At 38.6% G+C, this 22,137-nt stretch overlaps 1 protein-coding gene across 1 annotated transcript in view; it reads right to left on the reverse strand.

Annotated features, from left to right (window-relative positions):
• The window catches only part of Synj (synaptojanin), a 427,286-nt gene extending 406,881 nt beyond the window's left edge, over positions 1-20,405 (reverse strand). Inside the window, exon 1 of the mRNA XM_068226016.1 lies at positions 20,254-20,405. Coding sequence (XP_068082117.1) covers positions 20,254-20,380 — 127 coding nt within the window. The 5' untranslated portion in view covers positions 20,381-20,405. The remainder of the gene's footprint in view (positions 1-20,253) is intronic.
• Between the last annotated feature and the right edge of the window lie 1,732 nt (positions 20,406-22,137).

Genomic DNA, 22,137 nt, shown 5'->3' on the forward strand with positions numbered 1-22,137 from the left:
AGAGACCAGGTAGGTCATATAGGCAGGTCCCATTTATTTGAATTGTGAATTACTATAATGTGTGTTTTCGATAACAGTAGGATCCTAATTACACTTCGAAATGTGTGGAGTTACAATTGTGCTTGTTTGTAATTAACGTGTGAATTTCTATAGTAATGATGCAAATGTAAAGTAAGGAATTAGTGAGCATGTAAGTCACGTTGCCCTATCAGGTAACGGTTAGGCCCATTTTTTAAAGATTAATGATAATGATAATAATAATAATAATAATAATAATAATATAAGCCATGTTTTGTTATTTAGATTTCTGTGTCTGCTGGGTTACCACTGATCCAGCTGTGGGAAAGGTTGTGTGGAAAAAAAAAGGAATAATCTGCTGAAAAATGCACCAGGCAACGATGCTGGAAATGAATTGAAATCAGAACTCACGGTGCAAATATTGGAAGTCAGATTGTGGGTGGACACATGAACGATTATTGAATTGAGAAATAAGAAATGAATTATAATGATGCTTGTTGTTTAAAGGGGCCTAACATCTAGGTCATCGGCCCCTAATGTAATGACAATTTAAAAGTCCAAAATCATCCATTGATCAGAATTCAAAACATGACTAAGAATGAATGGATGTGTATGAATTTAAAACAATCAATGGATCCAACCTGTAATGCCCCACATTCCCAGACACTAGTGTTAAACAATAGTATTACTGACTGACGAATTGCTTCTAAAGCACAATCCAGAATCGAAGACGCTTGTATTCTAAAGGGGTCCAAAATCCAGGTCATGGTACTTATCGCTAGGAAAGTAGAACAATGGTATTTGTCATGTTATAGTACTAATCAAAAGTAGCATAGACTCATGGTCTTCCACACATTATGGGACTACTCACAGGTAATGTAATGTGCACATGTAACAAAGACTATGGTGTTTCTCCCAATGCGGCACCATTTACAGGCAATGCAAACCTATGGTGTTCCTCACATAGGTGTACTAATCACAGGGACTCCGACAATCCCGTGGTGTTTCTCACATAGTGGGTACAAATCATAGGCAAGACAGACCCATGGTGTCGCTCATATAGTGGTACTAATCAAAGGTATTGCAAAACTCACTCTGATTCACACACTGTCACTACTAACCACAAACCTATTGTGTACCTAACACAGTGGTACTATGTGCAAGTAAAAGCGACCCATGGTTTTCCCCGCATGGTGATACAAGTTACAAGTAGTCTCGTGGTTCTAATTCGATCATCCCTTGGTGGCCCCTTTTAGTAGCTTCTAACAGCAGGCAGGGGATACCGTGGGTGTAATCTTCACGTACGTCCCCCACCCACAGGGGGATGTGTGATTGGTCCATGAGAGCTATTTTATTTTGCTAAGGTCCGCTGGCAAGCCAGTTAGGACACCTCTATCCGCCATCTGTCGCGCCGCATGGGAGTATCAACTTTCCCCCTGCTATGCCAGCGTAGTAGGTTAGTAGAAATGAATTATGAATCACTTTGTTGAAATGAGTGTGCTATAAGTGAATTGATGTTGAGAGTGATATTTAAAGGGACGGAATTGGTCTTCCCCTGACAATCTCAAGTTATGACCTGTTTGCCATGCCCCTGGCCGAGAGGGTGAGTGAAGGATAGCTCGTCTCTAAGAGTGTGCTGTTAGTATTTTTTTTGTGTCTGTAACCCCACACCATGAAATCATGGTTTGTATCGTGACATGTAAAAGGTTTCTAATATTGTTCCTGTGTGGAATGCTATATGATTCATTTCCTCAGCTGACTTAAATAAATTACAGAAATCACAAACATGGTTTCCTTTTTTTCTTAATTGTTTTCGTGCATCTCAAAATTATTAGTATGGATTTCAGCCTCTCTGCAAACGTCGAAGATCCTGGGTTCAGGTGTGGATTGAACCTGATGATGATGCTTGTTTAAAGGGGCCTAACGTAGAGGTCATCGGCAATAATGATATGAAATGAGACAAAATGTTATGACAAATTAAAAGTCCAAAATCCTCCACTGACCAGAATTCAAACCGTGAGGATGAAGAATGAATGGATGGGTGGATATGAATTAAAAACGATCAGTAGAACTGACCCAGAGTGCCTCACATGCACAGAAGCTGGCACAAAACAATAGTATTGCTGACCCAGGGACTGCCTCTGTAGCACGATGTTCAATCGATTATGCTTGTAGTTGAAACGGGTCCAAAATCCAGGTCATCGGCCCCTAATAGTGGTACTTATCACTAGGAAAGCAGAACCATGCTACTTGTCAATTGGAGATACTAATCAAAAGTAGCATAGATTCCACACATTATGGTACTATTCACAGGTAATGTACGTGCGCACATATAACACAGACCTATGGTGTTTCGCACACTGCGGAGCTATTTAAAGGCAACACAAACCTATGGCGTTCCTCACATAAGTGTACCAACCACAGGGACCCAAACTATCCCGTGGAATTCCTCACATAGTGGGAACCAAGCGTAGGCAAGGCAGAACCATGGTGTCGCTCATCCCATGGTGTTACTCATATAGGGGTAGAAATCACAGGTACTGTAAGACCCTTATCCTGATTCACACACTGCCGCTACTAATCACAAACCTATTGCATACCTAACATAGTGGTACTACACACACGTAAATGTGACCCATGGTGTTCCCTGCGAAATGGTACTAATTACAAGTAGTCTGATGGTTCTAATTTGATCATCCCTTGGTCGCCCCTTTTAGTCGCCTCTTACAACAGGTGGGGGATACCGCAGGTGTATTCTACATGTGCGTCCCCCACTCACAGGGGGTGTGGATTGAACCGGCAGACCCAAAAACAATGGGACTGGTGGTTAGCGTTCATCTGTGTTGTGTATATAATTTCTCTATGTCTTGAGTATTGATTGTATTGTGATGTCATTCAGGGTGGACACTAGTTTCAACCAATGGTGTGATAGGATTCGTGTATACATGGGTGGGGTTCGATTTGGACCCAGGGCATCTGAAGTTTGTGATTGTTTACGTTATATTACTTTTGGTTATTACAGTAGGAAATATATGTTACATTAGATGTCACTCAGATTTGTTTATATTTGAGTATCATGGTTTTGTTTTCCCAGTAAAATTGGGAGTAGCTTTATTGATTAATATTTAATAAATAGATTCTTCTGGAGTGATTATTACTCGGTCTTATTCCTGAGGCTTGAACAATGCTCAATGTATCCAGGGTTTAATTTGTCTGAAATTCGATTATGTATTTGCCATGTATATTTGCATCATTTTCCATCAGCAGGAGTCTTTAAAAAAAAACTTTTATTTACAAATTATAAATGTTCTCGTTCGTTTCTAGTTACATGACACCCGTATTCGCCTACCCTTTAAGCTGCTAAGTTATATATATTATGCCCAATAGATTTAAAACCAAATTTACGACCCTGTAGATACATCGCCGGAGACCCATAAGTAGGGCGGTGCATATGTATGTATGTATGTATGTATGTACACGCATCACAAAAAAGTGGCTAAACAGATTTCAATGAAAATTGGTATGTAAATTTGGGGAATGGAACTACAGTGTAAGCTATAAATTTTATTCAGGCTTTGTGAAATGGTAGTTTAGACAAAAGCCTAAAGTTTAATTCTCAAGTATCTATGTTGTTAGTGGTCTTATCGATAAATACTACTTTAAAAAGTTACTGCGAATATAATTCCCGAACTTTTATGTCTTGTACAGTTATACCTTACTTGCTATGATAACAGAGATATTTATGAATTTTAGACTTTTGTTGCTTGGTCCATATCATGGAAATAATGTTCAATAGTGTAACTGGCGATGGTGGTAGCTTTTGCTACCACAGTCTCGAGGTGAAGAACCATGTGGTCATCAGCCTATATCGACAAGGGAAATTGTGAAGACAAGTATCAAAATGAAAAAAAAATCATAAAGGAACAAGCACTTAAAAAACAAGACAAAAGGGAGTCCTGAAAGGAATCTATTGTTCTTTCCACTTGAAATCCGATGAGAAGCTGCATGGCATTGTGCGCTCACATGCACTTTACAGTTTCCTCATCACTACAATGTCCTGCCTTACTTTGCCCTGCTCTGTGGACAAATGTGTCTCAATGTGCACCGAGCTCAATAGCTAACTTTCAACACCTTGGAATAATACAAATGCATGAACATTTTTTACGAAACATTTTTGAACTCTGATGGCTTTAAAGATATTAAATTGTGATGATGCCGATGCTTGTTGTTTAAAGGGGCCTAACATCTAGGTCATCAGCACCTAATGGTAAGAAATAAAACTAAATGCAATGACAATTTAAAAGTCTAAAATTCATCCACTGACCACAATTCAAAACGTGATGATGAAGAGTGAATGGCTGAATATGAATTTAAAACAATCAGTGGATCCGACCCACAATGCCTCACCTTGATATAGATATTGATTCCCATAGGGAATCTGAAATATTTGTCCCGAATGAGTAAATTTATAATAACAATATAAATGGTCCGTTATTGGACATTATATGCACTAGCCATGCATCTTGGTATGTGTGCTATTTGCCAACTAATGAGCTCAACTTAGCACACTGCGCTAGACCAGGAATGAGTTAGCTGGAAAATTGATAAAGTCCAATAATGGATCATTTATATTGGTATTATGCCTCACCTTCCCAGAACTATATTACTGACCAAGGGACTGCTTCCAAAGCACAATCCTGAATCGATGATGCTTGTTGTCTAAAGGGGTCCAAAATCCAGGTCAACAGTCCCTCATAATGGTACTTATCGCTAGTAAAGTAAAACCATGGTATTTCTCAAGTTGTGGTACTAATCAACAGTAGCGTAAACTTACGGTATTCCAAACAATGGAATCCATTGTTGAATGCACTTGTGAATGGTCGGCTGTTGAGAGTGCTCATGCATTATTGCAGTGATGAAGCAGTTAAAACCTACTGAAATTGTTTAATTTTGTGTGTGTGTGTGTGTGTGTGTGACCCATTCAGTGCTATTTATATATTGGTGTTTAGTGCTTGTTGGTAGAAATTGGGAGTAATGTTATTTATTTCGAATTTAGGTTTAGGAAATACTGTAGGTAACAATATCAAGTTTAATTTTTTTTAAATATCTGTAGGTTCGTTGGTATAATACTTACAAGGGTAGATTCTCATAAGGACTTGTAACTTCCGCAGATTTTCCAGTATTTCATATAGACATCCGTTCAAACTATCGTGAAGGTAATAATTTATTCAATTAACTAACACGATACGCCTGTAAACTTTTATTTAAAAAGACATTAAAGAGAATACACGGTACTTCACTGGATAATTGGATTGATTGCTGTTTGTTGTTTAAAGGGGCCTACCATCGAGGTCACCGGCCCCTAATGGTACGAAATGAGATGACAAATTAAAAGTCCAAAATCCTCCACTGACCAGAATTCAAAGCATAAGGACGAAGAATGAATGAATGGATTGATTGATATGAAGTTAAAATGATCAGTGGATCCGACCCACAGTGCCTCACATGCACAGAAGCTGGCACAAAACAATAGTAGTACGGACCAAGGGACTGCTTCTAGAGCACAATGCTGAATCGATTAGAATATGCTCGTTCTCGAAACGGGTCCAAAATCTAGCTCATTGGCCCTCATAATGGTATTTATCGCAAGAAAGGTAGAACCATGGTATTTCACATGTTGCGGTACTAATCAAGAGTAGCGTAGACTCGTGGTATTCCATACAGAATGGAACAGGTAATGAAATTCGCACATGTATTACAGACCTAATGTGTTTCGCACATTACGGTGCCCTTGACAGGCAACGCAAACCTATGGTGTTCGTCACCTAAGTGTATTAACCCCAGGGACTAGTACTATCCCGTGGTGTTCCTCATATAGGGGGTACCAATCATAGGCAAGCCAGAACCATGGGTTCCTTCATCCCATGGTGTCGCTCGTATAGTGCTATTAATCACAGGCATTGTAAAAGCCGTCGTGCACACGTTTGCTACTAATCACAAACCTATTTGGTACAGAACATAGTGGTACAACGCACAAATAAAGGCGACCCATGGCGTTCCCTGCGTGGTGGTACTAATCACAAATAGTTTCATGGTTCTAATTTGATCATCACTTGGTCGCCCCTTTTAGTCGCCTCTTACGACAGGCAGAGGATACCGTGGGTGTATTCTTCGTCTGCGTCCCCCACCCAGAGGGGGTCACTGGATAATTACGGTACTCAACAGTCTTTGGATTGTTGACGATCGCTGCTGCATTCCGACGAAATCAGAGAGTACATGCACATGGTAGTTGTGTAAACAAATACAAAAATCAGCTGATTACTGTATTCACGGCATACTTTGTACTTTGCACCATTGTTTATTCATCGAGTAAAAGTTAATCAAATTTCTATATCCCAATAATATTGTAGTTCAAGCCCCCTGCGTGGTTTTCACAGAAATTATTGTAGACAAACTCTTTTTCAGCATTTAAGGACACTTTTATTCTCTGTCCCGCATAGTAGGAAAAATAATAGTAATCCACCAGCTGTAAAAATCATAACCACATTTCAGTGGATAATTGTAGTGTAGATACGGTACCTATATTTAGATAGCACCATATCCTGCCTGCTATATTCGTGTGTATCTTTGTGTATGTATCTTTCGTGTGTATCTATTAGAGCATAGTAAGATAAAATAGTACTAATAATAATAATCTATCTCAGCATTTAGCTTTGTTGGTAAAATTTGAGTAGTTCTTGCAAATTAGAAACTTTTAATTTTCATTTCTGTTTGTTCTTAGTAGTAACATACCGTATTGTAATTAGGATATGTCTGAACATAGTTTAAAATAATTGTAGTGTACTGTAGTATACAAGTAATAGGGCCTATCCATTAGAAATTAGCGTGCTCATTCTATTATTGTAAAATATTTGCGTAGTAGGCCTATAGTAGAGATATCTGTAGAAACTCTTACTAGAATTCTGTTGTAATTAGGATAGGCTTAACTGCAGTTTAGAATTGACCGAGCTCGATAACTGAAGTCACTTAAGTGCGGCCAGTATCCAGTATTCGGGAGATAGTAGGTTCGAACCCCACTGTCGGCAGCCCTGAAAATGGTTTTCCGTGGTTTCCCATTTTCACACCAGGCAAATGCTGGGGCTGTACCTTAATTAAGGCCACGGCCGCTTCCTTCCCACTCCTAGCCCTTCCCTGTCCCATCGTCGCCATAAGACCTATCTGTGTCGGTGCGACGTAAAGCAACTAGCAAAAAAAAAAAAAAAAAGTTTAGAATTGTGTAATTCTGGTGTATTCCTTTCGGTAGTCAGTAATTAACGGCAGTTTTTATCCTGTTTGGGTGTTACAGGATAAAAATAGAATACAAATAAGTAGTATTGTAGTGTATTAGTATATTAATTACCTTATTGTCATGTAATCTTTGTGTACTACTCCTAGACAATATCTTTTTCCTTTCATTTTTTGGCACAGTTATTATTTTATTTTTTCCTTTTCATTTCATTTTTCTGTAAAGAGTGGCTAAGGAGTGCAAGTGTAGGAACTGTGGGTGTGGTCAGGCATCAAGGAGTATGAGGGAGAAGTTGGAGAGTTTGAGAGAGATAATTAGAATTCTCTCAGAAGACAGGAAGGAAGGTAGGACTCCCTCAAACAATGTACAGGATACAGTAAGTGCAAAAGAGGGATGAGAAGGAAAGGGAGGAATTGTAGAAGAAAGGTGGTCTAATATTCTACGGGGAAGGAGATTGAAGGCTAAGGGCCCTATTCAGGATCAGAATTAAGGACAGAAATGGGTACGAGTCACTGCAGGTAGAACAACAGAGGGAAGATCAGGAACAGGGAACTGTTGTTAAAAAGTGTGGAAGTAGGAGGAAGGGAAATGGTAGGAAAGTGAAATGTAGAGTAGAGGACAGGAAAAGTCAGGTGGAACAGGGTCATGGGAAGGATAAAAGGGAAGAGGAAGTAGCTACTGCAGCTGTCAGTAAAGATAGGGCTGACCAGGAGGGGAGGGGATCAGTTTAGGTGGGTAGGGTTGAGGCTCTGGTCATGGGGAATTCGTGTGGGGAAAGTGTGTGGAAGAAAGGGAACCAGGGTACGAATTAGGTTGAGGCAGATGTTGAAGAAAGTAGAAGAGAAGGAGGAGGGGAAGGAGAAGTTTGTAGTGTTTCACGTTGGTACAACAACGTAAAGCAAGCTGGTATAAGTACCAACATAGTTGGGGATGTGTGGGATCTGGTAAATGAAGCACGGGTGAAGTTTAAGGAAGCAGAAATTGTTATCAGTGGAATACTGTGTAGGAGGGATACTGACTGGAGGATAATTGGGGGTTTAAGTGAGACTATAGAGTGGGTATGTGGGAAACTGGGAGCGAAATTTCTAGATCCTAATGGGTGGTTACGAGATAGGGATCTGCGCTCAGATGACCTTCACTTAAACCGCAGTTAGAAAATTTGTTTGGAAGAGTTATAGGGAGGTACAGTCAGGGAAACGGGGTAGTCTAGGGAGCAGTGATAAGGGTACAGAGATCTGGAAGTCAAGTAGGGATGACATAAAAATGTTAGTATTGAACTGTAGAAGTATTGTAAAGAAAGGAATAGAACTAAGTAATTTAATAGATATATACTTACCAGATATTGTAATAGGAGTTGAATCATGGCTGAGAAATGATATAATGGATCCAGAAATAATCTCACGGAACTGGAGTGTGTATCGTAGAGATAGGATAGCAGAGATAAGTTTTTTAAGGTTCAACCTTTTCAATACAAATTATGAGTTGCATGGGATATTATTTACAACATTTATTCAATAATGGTACCGGTTTCAACATTTGAAGGTCATCATCAGCCATAAAATACATTAATCACACAACTGACAAAGGACATTAAAAATTATGTATTTATGTGTCATTACATCTAGTTTTTTAACAATAATAGATTTAAAAGTTTTGAGATGTTATCAAAGCATAAAAGTCTTTTGAAATGCTTATTTACACTGTGTGCTGAGTAAAATAGTAAAAATCTTATAGCAATCACTTGATACACTATTTCATTGATCTGTTTATGTGCTAATATTCAAATCACCACGTCATATTTACGGTTGCATTTGAAACTTGGCGATAATTTGTCCATCCCTTAAGACACTTGTTATTCAAATGTTGTGAAAAATAAAAACAATCTTATTTGGTAACACCTTATTATAAAGAACTTGCAGAAATGTGCGTTAGTATATCTCATTGCTCACGTTGTCTTAAAAAGCTTGTTGTGTTCGTTACAACTATACAATGATGTATTCATAAAATTATAAAGTAAGAGACAGTTAATGGTAATTGGTTGGCCTTCCTTCTTCGCTACTGATGTAATACAGGTGAACTAAAATTTCCCAGTTCAATCGGAAGGATTTGAATCAACCTGAAGCAAAATCAAAACAAAGGATTTGCAAGTATTAAAATATAATGGACCTGGACAAGCTAAAGTGTGTGTAATATACGGTATATGTGGCTCACCTTGGACAGCGTGTTGAGAAGCTACAGTTTGTGTGAAGGTACGGACTAATACTGACGGGTGGAGGATAGGAATAGTAGGAGGGGGAGTATTTATTCTGGTGAAAGAAGAATTTGTAAGCTACGAAAAAGTTAAAGATGACAAACATGAAATTCTAAGTGAAGGCTCATTTCTAAAGATAATAGGCAACTTGATGTGGGAAATGACATGGAAAGAAATAGGATTGTAGCGGGAGATCCGAATTTACCAGATGTCAACTGGGAAGGTAATGCGAACGACAGGAAGCATGATCAACAAATGGCAAATAAGTTAATATGGGAAGGACAGCTGATTCAGAAGGTGATGGAACCAACTAGAGGGAAGAATATTCTGGATGTGGGGCTAGTAAAATCAGACGAGCTCTATAGAGAAACCGAAGTAATAGATGGCATTTGTGATCATGAAGCTGTTTCGTCGTAGTTAAAAATAAATGTGATACAAAGGAAAGTCTTTAAAGTAGGACTATTAGGCAGTACCATACGGCTGATAAAGCAGGCATGAGGGAGTTTAAAAAAAGTAAATATGATCGGTGGAAAACTGTAAATAAAAATGTAACGAGAGACTGGGATGGGTGTAAAGCAATTGTTGAGGAATGTGAAGACAGTTTTGTACTTTTAAATGTGGTAAGGACACACCTTATTATAATAGAAGGAGGTGCAGATTAGAAAGAAAAATTTAGAAATGGCTGTGGAAGTAAGGAGAAATTTAAGGAACTTACTAGGAATTGTATTTAGTAAAGGAGTCCGCTAAGGATAACATAATGGCAAGTATAATTGGCAGTCATACAAATTTAGTGAAAAATGGAAGGGTATGTATAGGTACTTTAAGGCAGAAACAGGCTCCAAGAAGTACTTATTTGATTATTGTTTGCATGAAGGAGCTATACCAAAATGAATGGAGAGTTGCTACAGAAGCCCCTGTGTATAAAGGAAAGGGTGATAAACATAAATCTAAAAAATACAGGCCAGTAAGTTTGACATGCATAGCATGTAAGCTTTGGGAAAGCATACTTTCTGATTATATTCGACATGTTTGCGAAATTAATGACTAGTTTGATAGAAGGCAGTTCGGGTTTAGGAAAGGTTATTCCGCTGAAGTTCAACTTGTAGGATTCCAGCAAGATATAGCAGATACCTTGGATTCAGGTCGTCAAATGGACTGTATGGTGATTGATCTGTTTAAACTATTTGATAGGGTGGATCATGGGAGACTACTGGCAGAAAAGAGTGCAACTGGACTGGACAAAAGAGTGACTCAATGGGATGCTATATTTCTAGAAAATAGATCTCAGAGAATTAGAGTAGGCGAAGCTTTATCTGACCCTGTAATAATTAAGAGAGGAATTCCTCAAGACAGTATTATTGGACTATTATGTTTTCTTATATATAAATGATATGAGTGAAGAAGTGGAATCAGAGATAAGGCTTTTTGCAGATGTTATTCTGCATAGAGTAATAAATAAGTTACAAGATTGTGAGTAACTGCAAAATGACCTCGATAATGTTGTGATATGGACAGCAGGCAATGGTATGATAAACAGGATTAAAAGTAAAGTTGTGGGTTTCACATATAGGAAATGTCTTCTCAGTTTTAATGACTGCGTTGATGGGGTGAACGTTCCTTATGGGGATCACTGTAAGAATTAAGGTGTTAATATAAGGGAAGATCTTCACTGGGGTAATCACATAAATGGGATTGTAAATAAAGGTTACAGATTTCTGCACATGGTTATGAGGGTGTTTAGGGGTTGTAGTAAAGATGTGAACGAGAGGGCATATAAGTCTCTGGTAAGACCCCAACTAGAGTATGGTTCCAGTGTATGGAACCCTCACCAGGATTACTTGATTCAAGAACTGGAAAAAATCCAAAGAAAAGCACCTCGATTTGTTCAGGGTGATTTCCGACAAAAGAGTAGTGTTAGAAAAATGTTGCAAAGTTTGGGCTGGGAAGACTTGGGAGAAAGAAGACGAGCTGCTTGTCTAAGTGGTATGTGATATAGATGTTGATTCCCATAGGGAACCTGAAATATTTGCCCCGAATTAGTAAATTTATAATACCAATACAAATGGTCCGTAATTGGACATTATAAATTTTCCACCTAACTCATTCCTGGTTGCCAGCATTTCGCCCCCGTGTGCTATGTTGGGCTCATCAGTTGGTACATAGCACACCCACCAAGATGCATGGCTTGTGCATACCGTGGAGGTCACGGCGTAGGCTACTTAGAGTCACCGGCAGTGCCAATGCACTATAAGAGACTGTCTCATTACCAAAAATTGATACCTGCTATAAGAGGCTATCATCACTGAGGTGTTTTAACATCTGGTTATGGACATTATCTTGTCCGGGAACTGTCTCTTTGCAAAGCGCCAAAGCACTGCAAAGTTCCCACTCCATAAATGGCACATTATATTCCTCTGAAGTGTGAATGGCAAAACATAAATGATGGAGTTCTGCCTCATGCTCCAGAGCAAGTAAATTAGGAAGTGACTTGCTAGATGATCAGCATGGACGCCACATATCTTTCTCATGAAGTTATCTTATTCTGTCGAATAAGAACTCGCACCTTAGTGCGGACTTTTTTAAATGTTACCAAGGTGGCCACGGTAGGCTGCCTACAATAGTGTTTGTGAGCACAATGATGTCCTTTTATATCTGCTGCAATTTCTTCATTTAACCATGGAACAAGTTTATGCTTGAGGAGTCAAAAAAAATTGGACTCCTCAGCAGAAGCAGAAGAACTTGTATCATAAGTTATATCATCATCTACGCTCTGGCTAATTGCATCATTAAAGACCGTTAACGATGTGAACATTGGCCATTCAGCACATTTCAGAATCCATTGGGGAGGAGCCTGTAATAGGGTAGGTGGCATACGTAGTATAGTGACGTAGTAAGCAAATACGCGGAGAGAAGGTGATGGGCCCCAGAGGATTAAAAAAATGTTAGAATAGAGAGAACTAGAATATTAACAGTACAAATAAATCTTTTTAATGATCAGCAAAAAAATGTAAGATTCTATAGATAAGATTAGAACATTGATATGAATAAACAAACAATAAGAATCATAGGAACATCTCTGAAGCCAAGCAAAAATATGCCACATTTACAAAGTCACATAGATAGTGAAAGTACATCCAATGTAAATATTAAATTTACAGATATAATTACAGAAGTAGCGAAGGAACTCCAAACAAAAAAGGTAAAAAGAAAGAAGCTAAATATTATGATAGAAATGCAAGGAAAGGGGTGGGAAACTAGGAGGAAGAGATTCTTCACTGGGTAGGTTTATTTTCTGGAGAAATGCGAGTGCTGAAGAATCAGTAGATATGGCAAGCACGCAAAATAGGTAATTCCAATTAATGTTCTTCTGTCCAGAGTATCGTTGCCAGAGTAAGTTAAGTTGAAAAGAATGAAGTTTGCATACTGAGTGGGTATACTGACACTGGCTGGATGAACGGAAAGTACATAAGAAGCCAGATATAAAGAAAGGAAATAAGGCCAGACGGGCCAAGGAAAAGTCTCAAGTCCAAATAACATTATGATTTTCCTGGCTCACCAAGCTGTCCAATGTAAACAGGCCAAGATGGTAATGGCCAAATAATTAGACGGCACACAGGTCTTCAGTGCTCCACCACTCTGTAACGACTGAGACTGACTTGTGAGAGATGGAGCCCGGGTTATATAGCATGATGGAAAAATCTAGAAGTATAGATGAGAGAGAGAGCCGGCGTTTTCCAGAACAATGACGTCACAGTCACATGCCCATAGGTGTACGTAGGAGCAAGCGAGCAAGGCAGCAGCAGAACAGTCAAAAAGATAAGTGGCGGCAGAAGGTAGGAAACTTGCATATTTGTAGAGAGAATGTTACAAGCCTCGATGGATTTCTGTTCCAACAAACTAACAATAATGGGGAAATGATCAGTCATGGAGGTCATCGTGTACGTCCCACCGATGCAAGGGAACGAGTGCACAGCTGCACAGACTAACGTCAATGCGGGAGAAGGTATGGTGCACTATGCTGAAATGTGTTGGTTCCCCTGTATTCAAAATGCATAACTACAGCTCTGCTATTGATTGTTTTAACACCCTTCATCTGGGTCAAGGCATTTCAGAACCCCATAATGGGTGATGGGCATTAAAATCACCCAAAAAGAGGACAGGAGTTAGGATCTGATCTATAAGATAAATTACATCATTGATATTAAGAGGCTGGCCTGATGGGGAAATAAACATTGCAAACTGTAGTTATAACAGTAAACAAAATGCGTACCGCTACTGTCTCCAGCTGGGTTCTTAGAGGAACCGCTTCGCTGTAGGTATCAGAACGAGTAAAAGTACAAACATCAACAAAAATCCGGTTAGCATAATCTTGTTCTGTCGAGTACAGTCGACATGTTTTCAGGAGCATATGGTGAATTGGTCTGAGATTAGTTTTTTTAAAAACACAGACCAGTGGTGTATGCTGGGATCAAGACGTGGGCTACCACTAGACTTTGGTTACCCCATTTCGATGGTTCGTTTAGTGAACGTCAAAGCCTTAAGCATTTTGAGCTGCAGCCAATAGCTATCTGTGTTGCCAAGGCTGTTTCACAAGCTGCTACTACCCTGGCCTCTGTCACTGCCAAAACTCAATACCTTATCAGTGGAGATGGTAGCCTAGGGTTTAGCAAATTTAAGCCCAGTTTTGTGGCTAAATGAATACAATGATTGCCTTTGGTCCGAAGGCCCCGTTTCAATTCTCGGAATCAACCTCCTCGTACTCTTAATTCTCCTGGCTTAGGGACTAGGTGTTTATGACGCCTTCGCCATTCAGTTCATCCTCATTAGGTCATGCACCATTATTATTATTATTATTATTATTATTATTATTATCATCATCATCATTATCAAATTAAAATTTTACAACATTACCAGCAGTTGTAGCCATCAAAGACTGATTTATTAGCTTCCTTGGTAGATCAGTGGTGGTGTCCTACCAATGATCATGAGTTTGATTTCAAACAACAGAAGAGCACACTAAACTTGAAAGATCGTATTTCATTTTAGCAGATCTGCCTATTAAAAAAAAAAAAACTTATATTACTTCTATAACAGCAGCCCTGCAGTGTCTTCCTCCACGGATGTACAAGTAGACGGGAGTGAAATATCAGCACTTAGTTGTCTACATACCATAATTAAGTCAGAAGTATATACGATGAACGTGTGGTTGTTTTGAATCGAGCCCATGACAATGGGTCGGACAGCCCCACTGATCTACTGAGGAAGCTAATATACCAGTTAATGATTGGTATGTCCACTGGTAATGCTATAAAATTCTACACTTTAATTTGATGATAATTGTACCGGGCGGTACACCCCCGCTCCGCTAATTCAAACATTGCGCCAGTTGAAACTCCTCTAGTGGAGGAAGCCTGAACTTTAACTACAGTGTTAATTCTCAAGTTTCTCAGAAGATGTCCCTACTTGTAAATTTTGAAGTGTTCTGAACTGTGTCGTTTTCGATGTATTTTTGTTTTGCCTGTAGTAAGAAGTGTGAACATTCTCTTCTAGATGGCACTACTGAAGGACTACAATTATGCACCTTAGTGCAAAGTGAAAGAACTGTGTTTTTGGAGAAATTTTGTGTTCATAAGTTTGTTCTCGGTTAAATTTCTTCCAGTCATTGTTTAGGTTGGCTGTATAACCCTTCACTTTCCACCAGTTTTGAATTTGACCAATGAGTAATTTTTGTAATTAATTTCCCACCAATCCTGGTTTCCTTCTTCAGTTTTGACATGTAATCTTTCGGCTGTCCAATAAAATGATTGTGGGCGGGTGTTATCATTCCTGAAAGGTCTCGAATGTTCCGCGAGGGTATATAAACTGCTGATTTTCGGGTCTCTGCGCCACTTCAGTAACATCTATCAGTGTGTAAATTATGTAGCAGGGGGCGGGTAGCGCCTCTTTCTTCGGGCAGCGGTTCATCTCAATAAGGTAATGGCCTTTTAATAACTTCTTTTCTTGCTAGCTCAGCAGTTTAACTCTCGGGGCAGGTTCGAAACCTTTTACCATGTAACCCTCCTATAAAATGTAAAAGAATCTTGGTAAAAATTCTGTCTTTTTAATCTACAAATTGGGATAGAGTGTGCCTAACCCTCTCGAGCTCCCATTCATTTTGTTTTGAGGTGACTACGTTTTCATAACAGTTTCCCTTCTACTCGTAATGTCAAAGTTTTCTATCGTGTCACCTCCGTAGAATGGGATTAGCCCTTGCATAAGTGGCCTAGGGCCAAATTAGGTTTTAATAAAGTATATTCGGAGTGCCAGTTTCGCCTCCACTCAAGTTTGTATTTTGGGGCCTTGTAATTTTCCTGTTTATTTACTAAATCGGCCTCAGTAGGTTGGGTATTTTTACCCCTGTGTTTACGACCTTAGAGGACAACTTGAAGGTGGAGTTTGGTGTGGCCTTTGATAGGCTGGAACTTTGAGAGCGGGTTGCTCTTCCAAAGAAATTTCTTTCTGTGTGCCTCGAGGAGGCTTTTGCTATGTAATTGGGAGCAAGTGCTCTTGAGCATGATTGGGATCTTCTGCCCCTTGGTTGAATCTTGTATACGGGTAAAGTTGGGCTTACTGCTCAAGAATTGTGTGTCTGGCTCTCGGAGCCCAAATCCTGTAACACTGTAATTGTACATTCTCAATTTGTTGTTCGGCTACTGAGTACCTGTTATATTTGTTATTTCTTGATCTTGAAAAGAAAATATAACCTTGTTAAATTTTAAATTAACTTTAATTTCGTAGATTGAGACCTATTCATCCCAGCACCTTCTTTCACCTCTAACTACCACGGATAACTCCGTAACAATAATAATAATGCACGGCCTCTGGAAATTTTTGGTAGTGACCTGATGAGGATGGAAAGAATGGCAAAGAAGTCATAACCCAGTCCCCAAGCCAGGGGAATTAAGAGTACGAGGAAATTGATTCCGAGGAAGATATGGGGTAGGCTTATCACTTTAACTACAGTGTCAGCGATTTATCTTCATACTTCAGTTGTGAGAATGGTTTATCCAGTTACTGTCTTATTACGCATGGTTCAGTCATTTCACAAAAGTAATACCACACTGTCACAGTCACGTTACACACCATAACTTCAAATTAACTAAAATTGTTCTTAGAATAATGGAGATACTACTACTGAAATGCACAAATTATTTTCAACTATAAACAATCCGTAAGATGTCCTGCACATACAACAACAAACACGTGATACCGTCACACATGGATCAATCGTGTCAGTTCGGAGACTTATGGAGAACTCGGAGTCTGAGATCTCTCCCCCTTGGGGTGAACTGACGGAGCGAAGCTTAAAACCTACCCCCTCGGTCCTCGGAGATGAACCAGGTACCCTCTATATTGCAAAGTGTTAGAACGGGCAAATCAATCTACAATCGCTCACTTTGTCAATGATTCGATCAACCTGCTCTGGCCTTTGGGTGGGCACGACAGTCAGTATGAGGTATTTCTGACTGCTTCTGCCAGCTACATATCAAAAGCTGCTGCTGCACTAAAGGTATTTTGTTCTAATTTGAGTCACTCAACATGCGCAGCTCACGGCCCTAACCGGGTTGCAGAAGAAATAAGGGCACAATTTCCAAATGTGAACAAACTAATATCCAGTACGAAGAAAGTGTTTGTGTGTGAAAGCACCTCTTCCGACAGAGGCTTACAGAAATTGATTACCGGACATTTCTCTTCCTCCACAGACAATCCTTATGTGCTCAGGAACTTAGGTTGAAGCTGCACTTTTCTACTGTCACTATTCCGGTGGTCTGAAGCGTGTGACTGAAGGATTTAATGTCAGTGATGCTAGTGCTAATCAAGAGGTGAAAGTGGCTTTCAGCAATGAAACAGTTCAAAAGGAACGGGCACTTATCAAGACACTTCTAAATCATACCAGAATCAATCAAAAAGCTAGAAACACCTGGGTTACGTCTTAGTGATTAATCGCTGGAGATTATGAAGAAAGTGAAGCGGTAACTGGAAGGAATTCCAGGAAACCTTGGACTCTGTGTTCAAACAAAATTTTGTGACGTCTTAAAACAAAATACAGGCTATGACATCACTATAAACAAATATTTGGCTGGTACTGATAAAGTGGATCTATCAGAATGTTCAACAGCTACACTCACTCCCAAATTCAAGTACTGTCCCATCACCTACATAAATGTAGTGCAATCATTCTCTGAATTGAAGCTAATTTTAACAGACAAACGCCATAGATTTATACCAGAAAAAAAATGGAGAATATTTTTTTAAGTGGCCTTAAGTCGCACCAACACAACTATGGGGCAGGAATGGGCTAGGAGTGCGAAGGAAACATACATGGCCTTGATTAATGTATGGCGCCAGAACTTCCCTGGCATGAAAATGGGAAACCACCGATAACCCTCTTCAGGGCTGCTGACTTTGTGGTTCGAACCCACTATCTCCTGAATGCAAGCTCACAGCTGCAACTTGGAAAAGATCGTTGTAGCGTACTGTAAAGTAAATTATAGACATGAAAAGTAGGATACACATTGTAAAATGAAAGAGGAATATGTATTTGAGTTTATTCACGTTTGTGTTCAGGTCTGGGTATTTTTTCCACGGTTCTCTTACAACTTTACTAATTATGATTGATCATGTGTATTGATTAACACACTGTGTCTTATGTACGACATGTGTGCATATAACAGTGAACACTGATAGACTGATACGTCTTACAAATTATGCATGGATTGTTTGTACTAGTGGAACAGCCAAAACTGTAAGTAAATTGTGAATATTTTGTTTTTCATTCAGTTGTTTATTAATGAACATGATTTTGTGTATTGGTGTGGGCAAATCGCAGGAGTGTAGTAAAGGAATCTTACATTTGCATTTGATAAAAGTGTCTAATATGTATGTATGTATGAATGTCCAACCCTTGTTCCATTTTTCTACGAGGTCAGGTATGAAGTGAAACGAATCTAATTTGTCATACTTGCTGTAACTTAATTGAAGTTCACTGCTATTAGAACCATTGTTGGTTCAAATGAGTTATATGGTGGGCTAAAACTCCCACAGTGAGTAATGGCATAATGCAGTAGGCCTATCAATTTTCTTTTAGTTTGTCATGATGAAAAATCTCAAAGAAAACATTTAATTACAGTCAATATATGCCCAAAGCTCTGACTTAACTACTTGCTACAACACAGCCCATAACATTCTCAATATTGAACGGGAGTATTAGCAAGTGATATCTTTTTTTACCTAACAGTGTACAGCAGAACGTTTGAGAAAATAAACAAATTAAAAATCGTACTTGTGGAGAAGAAATTCAAACAAACTACAGACAGTAAAGTATTTCTAAATTAATGATCATGCTTATGTCAAGTGCAATTGTACAGATCATAAATCAGCAGAAGCACTTTAGCAAATATTCATCTGTAATGACCAATTGCAACAGCCATTTACGTCCATACTCTAAGAGAATCTAACAAATATATGTGGAACAAAATCTTTACATAAAAAGACAACTTCTGCCTCTTGTTTTCTTCCTCTTTTTCTGCATTATCCTCACCACTTCAAACTTTTTCCTTAAACAACAGTCAAGTTTACCTTGTAAATGTTACATCTGATTTACTCCACAAAGGAACTTGAAAAATAACGAATATACAAAAGAATAAATAATGGATACCAATACATTATGATGAAACTAGGTATTTTTTCTAAAACTAAATCAGTATATTAATTGTATTCAACAGTAAATGTCCACAAAAAGTAAACATTGTCAAAATCATGCAAGGTTACCAATTAGATTCACAACACATTTCTTAAGACTGAACCACAAATTTTGTGGAGGTATCCAAATCACACCCCTGTTTCTTCTTACCTAAAATAAAGCAAGCAAGTTTGATTTTACCTGCCTATCGATATCATCACAGCCATAAGATCTCCAGTTTAATCTGGAATCCTGAATACAGGGACAAAGATTTTCATTTCAAAAATCCTGCATTCACCAGCTGTGATTCAAACGAAGGCTGCCTTAGCGAGAAGCTATGCATTATTCTTGGCTACCATGATTCTTTTCTTAAAACAAATAGGGAAGGTTCTGATCACCTTAGTTCAGAGCCATTGGCCCAATAATATTCAATGGAAACAACCAATCAACATATTCATTTTCATAGCAGCTATGCAAATTCTACATTGTCATAATACCAATAACTCTGCAACTGCAAGTGTGTGCTAACAAGGGAAATTTCCCTACAGCACCTTTAGCTATACAGCATAAATTTAACAGAGGAAAAGAAAGTTGAAGGGAGAAAGTCAAGAAATATAAATATTGCATTGGGTCGAAATAGTCTAAATCCTGCTGTTCAATACCCAAGTTAGCATCAGCGATGTTTGCCCGGCATACTAAGGGAGAGGATAAAACGCGAAATATTCGTATTAAATTCATCGACATTTTGTAATAATGTTTTCTAATATAACATCCCGTTTAACCTCATACCACCGGTATAACTCAAACTTCATAATTAGAAAAAAAATGAAGAATAGAGAAAATAGAACTGCAGAAAACGTTTCGAATATCAAACTAACCTATAATTATCGATACTATTAATGTTCCATAATAGGATTCTGTAAACTTTCCGACAGAAATGCATGTCAATATTTTCTTCCTACAACATAAGATACCTACAGAGAACTGCAACAGCTTGCGATTCAAAGAGTAGAGTTTCATCTCTATTTCGCTGCTCAAGTAACACACTATATGGTTTTGGAGGGTTTATTTTTTCAAAAACACGGTAACTTTTGCCCATTGCCATTGTTACCGGCAACTGCGAACTCCGATCAGCTGACACTGGCACAACACTGACATTAGTTTTGTCAGGGGCGTAAGGGGTGTCAACTAACAGACTACGCCTCCGAGAACAATCGAAAGCATCTCACGCGACACAGAATTCTCGGAAATGTAATGCGTTAATGAATAGAGCTGCTAGGAATAATCAATATTATTCATATCTTACTCTTTTAAAACTAATTAAAAGAATAATCTCAAACTAGTCTACAGACACATCTAATAACCATCTCTTAGAATTTTTGGGAATTTTAACCTAATAAAGTATGCGGCCAAAACTAATAGCAACGTATAGATATTCCACAAATGGCCTGGACATCAATGAGCATCAATACAACATACAAGGTGACGACGGCAAAACGTACCAAATTCAATTTGTTCAAATTGTGCATCATCTCGTCATACGCAATATTCATAACGGTCCTGTAGATTATCGCACATGTCAATTAACACAGGACACAACATATGATTGTATCCTCCATCGTAGAACGGAATATTCTAAAAGAATTGGTTTTCCAATCAGATGACTAATGTGGGCATGTTTCCAGTACTGTTTGATTCGCTATATACTGAATATGGAACATCACAGTCATTTCGAAAATTACAAGCAAAAGTATTTAAATTACCGTCTTTCCACATCAGCATTTGTTTGGAAGGGTAATAGGGAGGTACATTCAGGGAAACGGGATGGCCTAGGGAGCGGTGATAAGGGAACAGGGAACTGGAAATCAAGTAGGGATGACATAAAATTGTTAGTGTTGAACTGTAGAAGTATTGTAAGGAAAGGAATAGAATTAAGTAATTTAATAGATATATATTCACCAGATATTGTAATAGGTGTTGAATCATGGCTGAGAAATGATATAATGGATGCAGAAATTTTCCCACGGCACAGGAGTGTGTATCGTAGAGATAGGATAGGAAGAGTGGGAGGCGGAGTGTTCATTCTGGTGAAAGAAGAATTTGTAAGGTACGAAAAAGTTAAAGATGAGAAACATGAAATTCTAGGTGTAAGGCTCATTTCTAAAGATAATAGGAACTTGATATATTTGGAGTGTACAGATCGGGAAAGGGTAGCACTGACGCGGATTCAGAATTATTTGATAGGATAGTCAGCTATGTGGGAAACGACATGGAAAGAAATGTGATTGTAGCGGGAGATCTGAATTTGCCAGATGTCAATTGGGAAGGAAATGAAAACGACAGGAAGCATGACCAAAAAATGGCAAATAAGTTAATATGGGAAGGACAGCTGATTCAGAAAGTGATGGAACCAACCAGAGGGAAAAATATCCTGGATGTGGTGCTGATAAAACCAGATGAGCTCTATAGGGAAACTGAAGTAATAGATGATATTAGTGATCATGAAGCTGTTTTTGTGGTAGTTAAAAATAAATGTGATAGAAAGGAAGGTCTTAAAAGTAGGACTGTTAGTCAGTACCACATGGCTGATAAAGCAGGCATGAGGCAGTTTCTAAAAAGTAGCTATGGTCGGTGGAAAACGGTAAATATAAATGTAAACAGACTCTGGGATGGGTTTAAAGAAATTGTTGAGGAATGCGAAAACAGGTTTGTACCATTAAGGGTGGTAAGGAATCGTAAAGACCCACCTTATTATAATAGAGAAGTAAAGAGACTAAGAAGGAGGTGCAGACTGGAAAGAAATAGAGTTAGAAATGGCTGTGGAAGTAAGGAGAAATTGAAGTAACTTACTAGAAAATTGAA

Source organism: Anabrus simplex, chromosome 2 (genome assembly GCF_040414725.1).
Source record: "Anabrus simplex isolate iqAnaSimp1 chromosome 2, ASM4041472v1, whole genome shotgun sequence".
Lineage (NCBI taxonomy): Eukaryota > Metazoa > Arthropoda > Insecta > Orthoptera > Tettigoniidae > Anabrus > Anabrus simplex.